The following is a 15,890-nucleotide window of genomic DNA, read 5'->3' on the forward strand; positions in this document are numbered from 1 at the left end:
GAGTCAAGTGGAGAAAAAGGTAGGGTGAAGTAGATAGACAGGGCCAAGAAGAGGAACAAATATTTTTATTTTGTTATTTATTTTGGTTTCTATTTAGTTATTTACTTGGGACAAGGTCTCTCTCTGTTGCCTTGGCTAGAGTGCAGCGGGACAATCGTACCTCATTGTTACGTTGAATTCCTGGCCTCAAGCCATCCTCTTACCTCAGCCTCCCCGAGTGTTGGGATTACAGGTGTGAGCCCCCGTGCTCAACCTTCTGTTTTATATAATTAATCAGAGGAAGCCTTACTGATAAGGTGGTTTTGAGCAGAGACCTGAAGGAAGTGAGCCTTGTGAATATCTGGGGGAAGAATGTCATTAGGCAGAGGGAAGAGCAATACATGCAAAGGCTTCATATTGATCACATGCTAGAAATGTTCAAGGAACAAAGAGTAAAGAGGACAGTGTGGCTGGAACCGTAAATGAGAGTGAGAATGCCAAGAAACAAGTCAGAAAAATGGTGATGTGTGTGGGGTTGAATGGGTAATTATTAGAGCCTTATCATAGCAACTGACTAGAGGACTGGGTGATATAGAAGAGAGTATTGATCATGAATCATTCTTTGCTTTCTTGAATTTCATATTGTCAATTTTTTTAGGATAGAATTCAGTGGCATTCTGATTTATCAGAACAGCTTACCTATGCAGCTTTACAAATTAAGACACTGAAACATTCCATTAAATATTAAGATATCTGCTTCTAAGTAATAACTTTCATATTACTATACTGAGTGTCTTTAGTTCTTTCTCTTTTGCGATTATGCGGTGATGTTAATATCATGTAATTGCTATTTTAATAGCTTCAGCAACAAGACTGGATGTAATTCATATCAAATGTGATTCTTTACTATCTCATGAATTGGGTGATAGCAAGAACTGTACCATCTTCTTGTGAACATTATTGTTTTGCTTCAACTAAAATATTCCTTCAGTTTGGCTCTGTGAAGTGTTGAATCATGAACAATAATTGCTCTTTGATCAGCTCATATTTGATGTTCTTGGGTATTAGGTTGTTATTGGATTGTTAAGAAAGAAGCTTGCATTAATTTAAGAGTTGTTTTTAGCTACCTGTGTATATATTTAATGTTAAGTAATATATATGTACACAGTGATGGTGTAGATTTTGCTGTTTTTCATATTACAAGTCTGTAGCTTTAGGTTAAGATCTTTTATAGATAATGAGAGATAGCAAAAAATTTGTTGGCTACTTGAAATTTTAAGATTCAGTGCTTTATATGTATATAACCTTTGAAAGTTTATATTATTTTTAATTCAATGTATATTTTCTATTTTCTCATTTTATTCTTTAACCCAAGTTACTAGCTTCCCAAGTTTTCTTTTTACTGACCAATTCTCTGAATTGAAAGTACAGCTTAATTTATATACACATGATTGGCATGGAAAGAAGGAAAATATGATTTGCTTTCGGAAACTCATACTCTACTCCTTAGGTGGGTTAAAGGAGCATTGAATGGAAATTTTCTTTAACCTCAATTGCTAGAATGGATTCGTATTACATGAAGAAATAATGCAGAAAACACTTGGCTTATTACATAATGATGCCCAAAAAGTGAGAACATTCTGAAGTTTGATAGTTGATCTTTATGTAACTTTTTTCTTTAATAGATACCATAAATTGGGAACAGGATTTAATCCCAACACATTAGATAAACAGAAAGAAAGGCAAAAAGGTTTGCCAAAACAAGTTTTTGAATCTGATGAAGCTCCAGATGGCAACAACTACCAGGATGATCAAGTAATACTTTTATTCTTAAATAACTATAAGAAGTTATTTTAAAATAATTGTCAATTTATTTATTAATTGATATAATTATATTTAATGTTTTGCGTGACAGGATGACCTTAAAAGACGTTCAATGTCAATAGATGATACCCCAAGGGGTAGCTGGGCCTGTAGTATCTTTGACTTGAAAAATTCACTTCCTGATGCTTTGCTTCCCAATTTACTTGATCGAACTCCAAATGAAGAAATAGACCGTCAGAATGATGACCAAAGGAAATCAAATCGTCACAAAGAACTTTTTGCTTTGCATCCATCACCAGATGAGGTATAGATGTTTGCATATAAAGAAGCAAATGATTATTAAAATCGATCTTTTGCGATTATGATTAATGTAGAGTATTTATTACAATAATGTAGGTCATAAAGCAACTGAAACATAGCTGTAATTTTTATAAATGAATACATTTTATACTAGTGAATTTCCTATTCTTAATGAGTAACTTATAATCAAATGACTTCTGTCTGTGGATAAATAGGTCGTTCTTTTCTATGTTCTATTGTGAAGACTAAAAGTATTAGATTAGTAAAGTAAGTTCTTAAAAAAAGAGTTGGAATATGATAAGCATATTCATTTTGGTGTTGCTTTTCAATTTGTAGGAAGAACCGATAGAACGGCTTAGTGTTCCTGATGTACCCAAAGAACATTTTGGTCAGAGACTTCTTGTAAAATGCTTATCACTTAAGTGAGTATTTATTTCTTTTACTTACAGCTTTTATTTTCCAGGATAAAATTTTAGTACCGGTGTAACAAAATCTGAGTAGATTTTATAGTTGTATTTGTGTCCTTTTGAGAAGTATTGTTCTACATGTCATTTTAAATGCTATTCAGCATTCAAACGTATATATGAAACTGAGCCTACTGTGCTAAGCCTAACATATTTATGAAGCTAAGCCTACTGTGTAGCAAGCGTAAAGTCAACTTTTAAATTCTGTATATCATTTTAAATGCTATTCAGCATTCAAACCTATGTATGAAGCTAATCCTACTGTTCTAAGCCTAAGATATATATGAAGCTAAGCCTGCCGTGTAACAAATATAAAATCAATTTGATTTTACAGTAGGCTTTGTTTTTTGAAGATTTTGACATATGTATTTTTTTCCTTCTTGAAAAAACTTAGATCTGGTTTCTGCTAACATCATTGAGGTGATATATTTACATTCTGCTTTACAAAGTGCTTTCTCTTATTTCGTGCTGTTATGTTAATATTATAAGTTTAATTATTCGTTCCAACTTAAGAAAAAAGTTTCTATTCATAGAGCTTTCTGAAACAAGCAACTCATAGGGACAGACCATGTCTATATATAATTCTGGCAATTTCTTTCCTTGAAAGCTAAGGCTTTGTATATTTAGATTTATTCAGAAACATGTTAGATAGATTAAGTGCATTGAATCTTTTGAATAACAGGACACCTAACATCAGTTCTTACTTACAGTCTTGTTCTGTTTTTTAACAGCTTTTTTGTGATCTAATTTATATATCATAAAATTAACCCTTTTGAAGTATACAGGTTAGTGGTATATATTCACAGAGTTGTATAGCTGTCATTACTGTCTAACTTGAGAACATACTCATTATCCCAGGAAGAAACTCCATGCCTGTATTAGTCTGCTCAGGCTGCCATAGTAGAACCATAGGCTGGGTAGCTGAAACAATAGAAATTTATTTCTCACAGTTGTAGAGGCTAGAAATCAAAGATGAGGGTGCCAGTGGGTTGGTTTCTCATGAGGCATCTCTCCCTGGCTTGCAGATGGCTGCTGCTTGCTGCATTCTCACATGACCTTTCTTCTGTGTGTGCCCAGAAAGAGAGAGGTCACTTGTATCTCTTCCTGTTCTTATAAGGATACCAGTTCCATGGGATTAGTGCTCCACTCTTAGGACCTCATTTAACCTTAATAAGCCTTTAAAGGGCTTATTTCCAATTACAGTCACATTGAGGGTTAGGGCTTTAACATACGAATTTTGGGGGATGATACTGTTCAGACCATAACAATACCTGTTAGTAGTCACTCCCCGTTCTCTTTTTTCCTCAGCCCCTGACCGTCACTAGTTTTCTTTCTGTCTCTATGAGCTCACCCATTTTGAATATTTCATGTAAGTGGAATTATATGCAGCCATTTGTGTCTGGTTTCTTCATACAGCATAATGTTTTCGATGTTCATCTATATTTTAGCATATATGAGTAGTTCTTTTTTTTTCTTGAGACAGAGTCTCACTCTGTTGCCCAGGCTGGAGTGTAGTAGTGCAACCTCTGCCTCCAGGGTTCAAGCGATTCTCCTGTCTCAGCCTCCCGAGTAGCTGGGATTACAGGCACCTGCCACCACACTTGGCTAATTTTTGTATTTTTAGTAGAGATGAGGTTTCACCATGTTGGCCAGGATGGTCTCGGTCTCCTGACCTCGTGTTCTGCCTGCCTCAGCCTCCCAAAGTGCTGGGATTACAGGTGTGAGCCACCATGCCCGTTCAAGTAGTTCATTTTTTTATATGACTGAACAGTATTCCACTGTGTGGATACACCACCTTTTATCCATTTATCAGTCAGTGAGCATTTGGGTTGTTTCTACTTTGAAAAGAAACATAGCTTTATTGAAGTATAATTCACATATTATGTGGTTCACTCAGTGTATATTCAGTGTACAGTTCACCAGTGAGTTTACCCAGTTCACCAAGGATACAATTCAGTGGATTTTAGTATATTCTCAGATCTGTGCAACTATTATTACAATAAATTTTGGAGTACTTTCATCATCCTGAAAAGAAATTTCGTATTCGTTAGTAGTCACTCCCTGTTTTCCCCAACTCCTCCATCCTTAGGCAACCACTATCCTACTTTCTGTCTCTACACATTTGCTTATTCTGACTATTTCCTGTGAATGGAATCATGCAATATGTAGTCCTTTTTTTTTTAAACTTAGTTTTTCATAGTGTTTTTAAGGTTTATGCTGTAACATGTGTCAGTACTATAATTTCTTTTGATATTCCATTGATGAATATGCCACATTCTGTTTTATCTATTAATCAGTAATGATTGCTTCCACTTTTTGGCTGTTACAAATTAAGTTCATAATTTGTATATAGGTTTTTGTGGGACATGTGTTCTCATTTCTCTTGAGTATATACCTAGGATAGGAATTATGGTTAGTATAGTAACTCCATGTTTAACTTTTGGAGGAGTTATCCAGACTGTTTTCCAAAGCAGCTGCACCATTTTACATTACCACTAGCAAGTTAGAATGATTCTAATTTCTCCACGTTTCACCAACATTTGTTATTACCTGTGTTTTTTTTTTTTTTATCATAACCATTCTAGTGGGTGTGAAGTATTGTCTCATTGTAGCTTTACTTATGATTTTCTTGATTAATAAAATTTACAAGTTTGTTATTTCTCTCTTAGAGAAATAAAATATAGAATTTTTTTTTGTACAACTCTATTTTCTTTACCTTTTGTTTGTTTGGCTCTCATTAAAAATTCTAAAGTAATAATTATATACATCTGATTTGTCTATGATAAGAAAAGTCCAGGTTTAAAGTGAGGAAGAACTTGAGGTCACAAAAGTTCAGAAAGAGTCAGAAATGATAAATTTACTTTAGCTCATTATAGAAACTGATATATTTTTGAAAATTGTTTCTCTTACATTTTATTCCCTAAGAACAGCCTTTCTTTATCCTGGATGAGAAAATTATTTCTACTATTAAGAAGACTATTAGTCAGTAACATAGTGATTTATACATTCAGGGTAATATCTTCTAGGCATGGTCAAGTTGATACGAATTTAGCCAAGAAATGCTAAGAAGTCATAATTTCCCAGGAGTAAGTGTTCTATAGCTAATTTTACATTAGGGCTATTGCTCTTCCTCGTTTTAATGGGCTACAAGGAAAAGAGCTTGGCATGCAAGCAGGATAGAAACACTCCTGCATAAATGCTTAACACCAGATTTCACGAGAGTAAAATTAGAAATGGTAGTGATATTTGTTTGCTGCAACTTCAGCTTTGGCAGGGAAAAGTCAGACAGGAAACAGGAAAAAATAAAAAGAGAAAACTCTGAGAATTCCTAGTCATAAGCTTACCTACTATATGTGTGGCTCAAAAAATTCCAAGGCAAAAGTTTACAGTGGTTCTAGGTTTGCAGTGGCCTTAGGTACCTGGCAGAAGCATACATTAATTAATTGTTTTTAGAGGAATTCACTTTAAAAATTTAGGCCTCAAAATATTTCTACAGATAAAGTTTCAGCTCCAGTCATAAATCAACAAACATGGCAAAACAAACTGCAGACCTGAAAAGGACTACCAGTCAGATTTAGAATATAAGTACTTTTAGTATATTTAAGTAAATAATTATTTGAAAATATTATAACGGAACAAGAAACTGTCAGAATTGACCAGGAAGATTTTGAAAAGATTCATGTGATCTTTTTCAAGATTTTATAATTGAAATTATAAATCCATTTAGGTAGGCTCGGCCGGGCGCGGTGGCTCAAGCCTGTAATCCCAGCACTTTGGGAGGCCAAGACGGGCAGATCACGAGGTCAGGAGATCGAGACCATCCTGGCTAACACAGTGAAACCCCGTCTCTACTAAAAAAAAAATACAAAAAACTAGCCGGGCGAGGTGGCGGGCGTCTGTAGTCCCAGGTACTCGGGAGGCTGAGGCAGGAGAATGGCGTGAACCCGGGAGGCGGAGCTTGCAGTGAGCTGAGATCCAGCCACTGCACTCCAGCCTGGGGGACAGAGCCAGACTCCATCTCAAAAAAATAAAATAAAAATAAAAAATAAATAAATAAATAAATCCATTTAGGTAGGCTCAACATAGATTAGTTAAAACTGAAGAGTGAATAAGTGAACTTGATAATAAAACAACAAATTTATACAAAGTGTACACAAAGATGTATATAGATGGAAAATAAAGTGATATCAACAAAAAGTCTAATTTGAATTCTAGAATGGAAATAATTTAGGGAAGAAGAAAACAGTTATTAAAGAGATAATGACTGAGAATTGTTCAAAATTTATGAATCATAGTAGTAACTCTCAATTCTGGATGTCTAGTAGGATCTAGGAATAATAAATAAAAAGAAATTCATATCCAGACTAAACATAGTAAAAATGGAGAACACAAAACCAAGAAACTATGTTAAAAGCGGCCAGAGAGAAGAAGAGATCCTATGCAAAGATATTACAAAAAGCCGTCAGGCTCAGTGGCTCATGCCTGTAATCCCAGCACTTTGGGAGGTCTAGGCAGGCAGATCACAAGGTCAGGAGATCAAGGCCATCCTGGCTAACACGGTAAAACCCCGTCTCTACTAAAAATACAAAAATTTAGCCAGACGTGGTGGCGGGCGCCTGTAGTCCCAGCTGCCCGGGAGGCTAACGCAGGAGAATGGTGTGAACCCAGGAGGCGGAGCTTGCAGTGAGCTGAGATCGCGCCACTACACTCCAGCCTGGGTAACAGAGCAAGACTCCATCTCAAAAAAAAAAAAAGAAAAAAGAAATTATAATTAGGCTAACAGCTGATTTATCACAGCAGCAATGGAAGCCAGAAGACATTGAGTGTTATCTTCAATGTTGTTAAGAGAAAATAACTGTTGACCACAAACTTCATACCCAGTAAAATTACCTTTCAACAAACACATTCTTGAAGCAGTTAGTTTTTGCTGCACTGTAAACTACCTTAAGATGTAATGTTTTAAAACAACAGATGTTCAGTATTTCTCATGATTCTGTGGGTTATTTGGGTAGTTCTTGTAGTTTGGGCCAATTTGGTTGGGATTGGATGATCTATAAAGGAGTTGTGCATGTCTGGTAGTTGGCAGGCAGGTTGGTCTAGGAGTCTCTCGTTTATGTATTTGGCAGTTGGCTTAATGTCAACTGGGAAAGTAGCTATGCTTTTCCCATTGTTCAGTGGGCTGACCTGGGCTTGTTCATGTAGTGGTGGAACGGTTTTCAGAAAAAGGAGAGTGGAAGCTGTAAGACCTCTTTGTGGCCTTGGATTAAAACTCTTACAGCATATCATTTATTGATCAAATCACAAGACCAGCCTGAATTCAAGGTATGGAGAAATAGACTTTTCTTAATGGGAGGATATGCAAAGAATTTGTGTTCATTTTTTGAAATCTGCAAATGATGAGGTAAATAACTTTTTATACTGATAAAAATTGTTAGTGTTTTCTAACAACATTTTATCACTAAAAATGTAACTTCTAAAGGAAGTACTTCAGGAAGAAAGATTTTAGGTGAAAGAAAGAATGATGAACAAAGAAAGAAATGGAAAACAAAGATAAACCTGTTTTTGCTGTAATAGTCTAGTTTATGAGGTTAAAATAATTAAGATAGAACTAAAAATCAATAACTATAAATTGGGGGTTGATTAGGGTTAAAACATTCTAAGATCTTATTGTTTGGGAGAATAATAAAGATATTGATTAATATTTAAAAACTTAACTATGTACTTTAAAAGTTCTTGAGTAACCATTGCAAAAATAGAAATGTAAATTATAGGCAAAGGAGAAAAACTGGCTTGAAAGTGGAGCTATAAGTCAATTCAAAAGAAAGAAGGCAGGAATGGAAAAACACTTAGAAAAAGTAGCATAGGCTGGGCACAGTGGCTCATGCCTCTAATCCCAGCACTTTGGGAGACTGAGGTGATGAAACCACTCTCCACTAAAAATACGAAAAATTAGCCAGGTATGGTGGTGTGTGTCTATAATCCCAGCTACTTGGGAGACTGAGGCAGGAGAATCGCTTGAACCCAGGAGGTGGAGGCTGCAGTGAGTGGAGATCACACCATTGCGCTCCAGCCTGGATGACAGAGCAAGACTCCATCTCAAAAAAAAAAAAAAAAAGAAAAAAGAAAAAAGAAACAATAAAAATAAACTGCTAGAAATGAATCCAAATATAAGTCTTAAGAATAAGTGTAAGTGGACCAAACTATCCATTTAAGAGACTGCATTTAAAAAACTCAGCTACGTGTCTTTTATTAAAAAAACAGGCAATCCACGTAAAACATAAGCACCCAGAAAGGTTGAAAGTAAAAATATTTATTAAAATTAAAATTTATAAAAAAATTATATTAAGATATAATGGCAAATATTAACCAAATGAAAGCTGAGGGAACAATATTAACATCTTACAAAATTGACTTTAAGTCAAAATGGAGGGTCAACACATATTGATAAAATGTTCAAAACTGTACTGTAATTGTTTGTAAGTAAATGTGAAAACACACCCAGTTTAACCTTTCCCAGGCAGCTGCCAAAGTTGGGAGGGGGAAGGTCCTGGTGCTTGAGGCTGAGGCTATCTCCGGATTGCCCAGCGGCCATTGTGGTCAAGCAGGTACTGCTGGACTGGAAGGTGGTGATCATGTGTTGTGAGGGCATCCACATTTCTGGCAATTTCTACAGAAACACGTTAAAGTACCTGGCCTTCCTCTGCAGGTAGATGAACACCAATCCTTTCTGAGGCCTGTACCATTTCCAAGTCCCCAACTGCCTCTTTTGGTGGACCATGTGAAGCATGCTGCCCCACAAGACCAAGTGAGGGCAGGCTGCTTTGTACCACCTCGAGATGTTTGATGGGATCCCACTCCACTATGACAAAAAGTGAATGGTGGCTGCTCTCAATGTTGTGTGCCTGAAGCCTGTGAGAAAGGTTGCCTACCTGGAGCTCCTGGCTCATGATGTTGGCTGGAAGTGCCAGGCAGTGACAGCCACCCTGGAGGAGAAGAGGAAGGAGAAGGCTAAGATCCTCTATTGGAGGAAAAGACAGCTTACGAGGCTACAGAAACAGGCTGAAAGAACATGGAGAAGAAAATTGACAAATACATAGAGGTCCTCAAGACCCATGGACTCCTGGTCTGAGCCCAATAAAGACTGTTTAATCCTCATCCTTGGCCTGGCCTGCCCTTCTTTGATTGCTGCCCTGGGATGTGGGGACCCAGGAGGGGCAGTCCAGGTGCCACAGGCAGCCTGGGACGTAGGAAGCTGGGGGTAAGGAACAGACCTCAGTCACTGCCTTTTTATAAGGTTACTTTAAGCCACTCTAAGAATTGTGCAGACATAATTTGTCTATGACCTACTTGTTCATGAAAGAATTTTAGAAGATCAATAGTAGGGACAACCAGCTACTTTGGTTTCAGTAGTAGTAGCAAAAGAGAGCTGGAACACTATTTGGAGGGAGACTCTACCTTGTGAATAGGGCATCTGTTTTTACTTCCCACCTGGTCATGTGCTATTCTCTGTAGCTGTTAGAATGTGAAACAACGCTTGGAGGATAGCATGAGTTTGGTGTTATACAAAGGGTATTTATAGACACATAGACTAGGAAAATGTGCGACCAAGGGGTTATAAGTGTTGCCCTTGCTCCTTCCCTGTGTTTTGTGATCAGAATCAAATAAATTATTTTTAAAGGGAATAAATACACACACACACACACGTAATTTTTTCTTTCTTTTTTTTTGAGACAGAGTCTTGCTCTGTTGCCTAGGCTGGAGTGCAATGGCACAATCTCGGCTCACTGCAACCTCCACCTCCCAGGTTCAAGTGATTGTTCTGCCTCCGCCTCCCTAGTAGCTGGGACTACAGGCACATGCCACCACGCCTAGCTAATTTTTTGTATTTTTAGTAGAGACAGTGTTTCACCATGTTGGCCATGTTGGCCAGGATGGTCTCGATCTCGACCTCATGATCCACCTGCCTCGGCCTTCCAAAGTGCTGGGATTACAGGCTTGAGCCACTGTGCCCGGCCCACACACTTAATTTTTAAAAGACCGAACAAGTAAGTCACATCTTATTAGTAATGTCTTACAGTAGGCCTTTGGTGATTAAAAAAAAATTTTTTTTCATTGTTGTAAGTATTCTCAGCATTTTAAATAAGTGAGTATGTAGAGTGGTACATTTATAGTGAATAAAAAAATACCTTTTTTGCAGCATAATAGCCTTTGAGTATTGCTCAGCAAGTAGCATTTCTTGAAACATGCCTATGTTTGATAGTATAGAAATAATGTAGCATTCTTTTTTTTTTGAAGTTACTCAAATTGTGTACTGAATCCGTGAGGAATATAAAAAAGAAAAAAACTCTGCATATATGTTTTTGGTACTCTGTAATGGAAGAACCTTTTGAAACTTAAAAAAAAATCAAATAATGTATCTAATTTATAAATTCTTGTTGCATTTATAAATTCTTGTCTACTTAAAGTGGAGCTCACTGGATTTGTATTGGTTTCTTCGGTTTATTTTCTCGAGTTCCGCCCTTTGTTCATCATAGTAATAATATGGATCTTTAAATGCCGTTTAAGAATATTATAGTTATTGGCCAGGCGAGGTGGCTCACACCTGTAATCCCAGCACCTTGGAAGGCTGAGACGGGTGGATCATCTGAGATGAGGAGTTTGAGATGAGCCTGGCCATCATGGTGATGAAACCCCATCTCTACTAAAAATACAAAAATTAGCCGGGTATGGTGGCACGCACCTCAATCCTGGCTACTCAGGAGGCTAAGGCAGGAGAATCGCTTGAACCCGGGAGGCAGAGGTTGCAGTGAGCCGAGATCGCACCACTGCACTCCAGCCTGGGTGAGACAGCCAGACTCTGTCTCAAAAAAAAAAAAAAAGAAAAAAAATTATAAAATTATTACACAGTAATTTTATGGCACTAAGTTACACATTTGGGTACTAATTTTCTTTCTTTTAAAAATTTTTTTAAAGAATTAGAAATTGAATCTTGCTGTGTTTCCCAGGCTGGTCTTGAACTCCTGGCCTCAATCGATCCTGCCTTGGCCTCTAATTTTCTGAATAAGTAAATTAACATTTCACTTTGATCTGCTTTTGTTTATTTTTAGCTGAATCTACAATTTATATGCAAATACAAAGGGCCAAAAGAGGCAGGGCAGTTTGAAGAACTTTGTTTAAAAAAACCCAACCAGATGTCAAGACTAGTATGAAACTATGTAATTAAGACAGTGTAGTATTAGTACATGATTAGACAACTAGAGCATTGGAATAGACAAAAGAGCTAGAAAAGTCTGTACTTGATATATTCCCACTTTATATACAGTAGTACTCTACAAACATGTAAATGTTTGGCCAAATGAATGCTGTTAATATTATGTAAAATTATTTCATTAAATATTTATTACTTCAACTAAAAAAATAAGGAGCTTAAAAAAGACCCACATGTTTATGCATTTTTGATTTGTAGTAACAGTGGACATTTTTTATAGTATGGAAAGGGTAATTCTTTCAATAAATTGGTAGGAGAGTTGGGTATCTGTTTCTCCCTGCTGCTTTCCTCTCTTTGTGTCTGTCTGTCTGTCTTGTCTCTCTATATATGTGTTTCTCATACATATGAAAATAGGAAACTTGACCACTGACTCACATGATATACAAAATTTTTTTTACAGATTGATAGTAGACATAAATGTGAAGGACAAAATGGTAAAGTTTCTAGAAGATAATGTAGGGATATCTTTATGATCTTATAGAAAGAAAAAGATTTCTTTGACATAAAGCACTACCCCTAGAAGAAAACATTGACACATTTTACTTCATTAAAATGGACAACTTTTCATCAAAAGATGCAAGAGAAGATAAATCATAGAAAAGGAGAAGGTATTTCCAACACCTATACTTGGCAGTGTGCTCATTTGTAGAATGCATAAAGAATTACAAATTGATGAGGAAAGAGTCAATAAATAGAAAAATGGGCCAACAGAAGATACCTGAATGGTCAGTGAATATACGAAAAGATTCCCATGAAAAATCCAATGGAATACCACTTATTTACTGGATTGGCCAAAATAAATGGACTGACAGTGTCAAAAGGATGCAGAGTAGGTTTTGTAGAGGTTGACACATGTGGACAGGATCACCAAGATCTCTTTTCATTTGTCTTTTATTTGGGTTTTACTAAGGGATGTATCAGCAGGAAGTTAGAGGGCAGAAGAGAGTGAGGTCTCCTTCCCTGCTCAGTCACTTAGATCTGTTGCCTCTTTCTTTCCAAGTCTAGTTTCTGTGATGGATCTTTGGTATAGTTATCCTTTCTAATTTTTGGTTATTACTTCCATGTTCTCTTTTAGGTCTGTGGTTGGTAATGACTCTTGCTTTTGCTAGCCCCAGGGAATGGCACTCTCTGTAGTTGTTTTCTCAAGATCCTGTCCAAATCCTTGTAAATGGCCCTTTATTAAACTCTCACCCTAGTGTGAATATGTTGTGTATTTTCTACAAGTTCCTCAATTCTCTTTTAATACAAAAATATGCAATGTGGAGCAGGGTTATTACAATGTCGGCACTATTGACATTTTTGTCTAGATGGTTCTTTGTTATCAGGGACTGTCCTGTACAGTATAGGATGTTCAGTTCCATCTCCGACTTCTAACTGCTAAGTGACAGTAATACTCCTGTAGTTTCGATAACCAAAAATGTATGTAGGTATTGCCAAATGTTCCCTTAGGGGCAAAAGTGTCCTTCGTTGAGAACCTCTACTCTAGAGTTTTAGTTAACCTCATGTTATATATTATTTCATTCAACAAATATTTGCTAGATGTTTACTGTATGTAAGTCATTGTTCTTAGAAATGAATTAGACATCTCAATTAAGTATAAAATTTTGCCATATTCATACAATGGGAATTACTATGCAAGCATTAAAAATGACGGTAAGAATGATATATGCAATGTGAAAATTTGTCCATAAAATGTTAAGTTAAAAAAGCAGACTACAAAGTGTTATGTATACTGTGACACTCTTTGTTTAAAAAAATTCATTTGACAAGTGCATTTATGCATAAACTCTAGATGGATTGGGCATTAAACTGTTAATTATGATTCTTTGGATGCTCCTGTTTTCCTCTGAATATTCTAATGTGTTTTCTTAGATTTTTGCCTTGAATATGTTATTTATAATCTGAAAAAGAAAACATTAAGCTTTTATTTTTAAAACATATTTAAAAATGAGCATATATACATATATAAATGACCATGTTAGAAAGTGATTAGTGACTCAGAATGGACATAATATGTCATTAGGCTTTTAGGCAGTTTGAGTTTCTTTGTAGCTGGATAAATTAATTAAGATTAACTAGAGAAGATAAAGTTGATTTAGACTCAACGATATGCATAGAAGAGTGTATTTCAGGAAGAAGTTTTAATATAGGCAAAGGCACAGGTGTGGAAAAGTGCCAGGTATTGTGGTAATGTAGTTTTGGAATCAATTTCTCTGCAACTGTGTATTTTGTATTTATTTTTAAATTATTTTATCCTTTTTCTTCATAAAGGTTTGAAATTGAAATTGAACCCATTTTTGCAAGTTTGGCTTTATATGATGTCAAGGAAAAGAAAAAGGTAAAATTATATAATTTGACCATAGTCATTTGTCATAATCATTGGTTTTGGAAACCTGTTTTGTTTTGTAAGATTGATTTTTTTGAGAATTGTTAAACGTAGATCTTTTTAAAAAGGAAATAGAAATTTAATTTATTAGGACTAGTTAAATATTTTTTTATTATAAATTACTGTAATTGAAAACAGGTTATTGTTTCACTGAAAGAGTTCTAAAAGTAAATAGCGGAAGCAACTTTAAGAAATAGAAAAGACAATACAAGAAAAGCACTTTTGGCAAGCAGTACCTAACAATAGGAATGACAATGACCGTGAATTTTTATTGACATGGTTTTCATTTTCTCACCAACTAAAAGACCATTTTTGTGTGTTTTAAATATTCTGTTTTAATGCTCTTAGTTTTACCATCATATCATGATTAAATTTAACTTTTTGGAAGGTTATTTTACAACATTTCTTAATTTAATATTCTAAGACTAATATGTGGTAGAAACCTGAAGTGCTGACTGGGTGCTTGTGGCTCACATCTGTAATTGCAGCACTTTGGAAGGCCAAAGTGGGAGGACTGGTTGAGGCCAGGAGTTCAAGAGCAGCCTGGGCAACGTAGTGAGACCCCCATTGCTACTAAAAACAATTTAAAATTACAAAAAGAAAAAAGGAAACTTGAAGTGCCCTCAGTGACTTCTGCTGCCAACACAAGACATATTATGGATTTCTTTAATGGAATTCTGCTCTAGCAACTTTTATTTGCTAACTCGAAACTGCTGAGATATTATTCATAAATTTTTTAAAAACTCAATTTGGAATCCATCATCTCAATGATAATTTCTTTGTGTACTTTATTAGAGATTACTTTTTTTTTTTTTTTTGAGATGAAGTCTTGCTCTGTCACCAGGCTGGAGTGTAGTGGCGCGGTCTCAACTCACCGCAACCTCTACCTCCCAGATTCAAGCGATTCCCCTGGCTCAGCCTCCTGAGTAGCTGAGACTACAGGCTTTGCCACCATGCCTGACTAATTTTTTGTATTTTAGTAGAGACGGGGTTTCCCCATTTTGGCCAAGATGGTCTCAATCTCTTGACCTTGATCCCCCTCCTCTAATTAAAAGAATTTGGAATATGGTTGTTTAGAATATGCTTATTGTATTTTCCAAGTAGCTTGTAGACTTCTTTTACTTTGATTTAGGTATGTAAAGATTGGTCTCAGTGAAATATAAGCTTAATATTAGAGTATAATATCCTACTATCTGTAGATAAATAAGCAATGGTTTTTTTCAGAATTATTTAACATGAATGTTTTTAAAAAGAAAATAGAAATTTAATTTATTAAGATTAAATGTTTTATTATAATTACTGTAATTGAAAACAGGTTATTGTTTCATTGAATGAGTTCTAAAAGCAAGTAACAGAAGCAACATTCTTTTAATTTAAGAAATAGACACTGTAAAATGTGCAGATTTTAAAGTTTAACATATTGATATTTTTTAGATTTCAGAAAACTTTTATTTTGACCTTAATTCTGAGCAGATGAAAGGGTTGTTACGTCCACATGTACCACCTGCTGCCATTACCACCCTGGCAAGATCAGCAATTTTTTCTATCACTTATCCTTCCCAAGATGTTTTTCTTGTAATAAAGGTGAGAATAATGTTAAATATATTTGTTTATTTTGTAGTGTCTGTATACTTGTCTGTCAGTATTATAAACTTTTCAACGGCAAAGA

The 15,890-nt window shown here is 35.6% G+C and overlaps 1 protein-coding gene and 1 pseudogene across 5 annotated transcripts in view; both read left to right on the forward strand.

Annotated features, from left to right (window-relative positions):
* Nucleotides 1-15,890, forward strand: part of DOCK7 (dedicator of cytokinesis 7) — a 233,854-nt gene that overhangs the window by 36,412 nt on the left and 181,552 nt on the right. For all 5 annotated transcript variants that reach the window (XR_748766.2, XM_010370689.2, XM_010370688.2 and 2 more), the window contains exons 5-9: nucleotides 1,665-1,794; nucleotides 1,895-2,107; nucleotides 2,440-2,525; nucleotides 14,107-14,173; nucleotides 15,656-15,805. Coding sequence is in view for 4 of the 5 variants with exons in the window: in XM_010370689.2 (XP_010368991.1) it covers nucleotides 1,665-1,794; nucleotides 1,895-2,107; nucleotides 2,440-2,525; nucleotides 14,107-14,173; nucleotides 15,656-15,805 (646 nt within the window). In the remaining variant the exon portion in view is untranslated. The remainder of the gene's footprint in view (nucleotides 1-1,664; nucleotides 1,795-1,894; nucleotides 2,108-2,439; nucleotides 2,526-14,106; nucleotides 14,174-15,655; nucleotides 15,806-15,890) is intronic.
* On the forward strand, nucleotides 9,122-9,696 carry LOC104668057 (annotated as a pseudogene).

This window comes from Rhinopithecus roxellana, chromosome 12, assembly GCF_007565055.1.
Source record: "Rhinopithecus roxellana isolate Shanxi Qingling chromosome 12, ASM756505v1, whole genome shotgun sequence".
Classification (NCBI taxonomy): Eukaryota; Metazoa; Chordata; class Mammalia; order Primates; family Cercopithecidae; genus Rhinopithecus; species Rhinopithecus roxellana.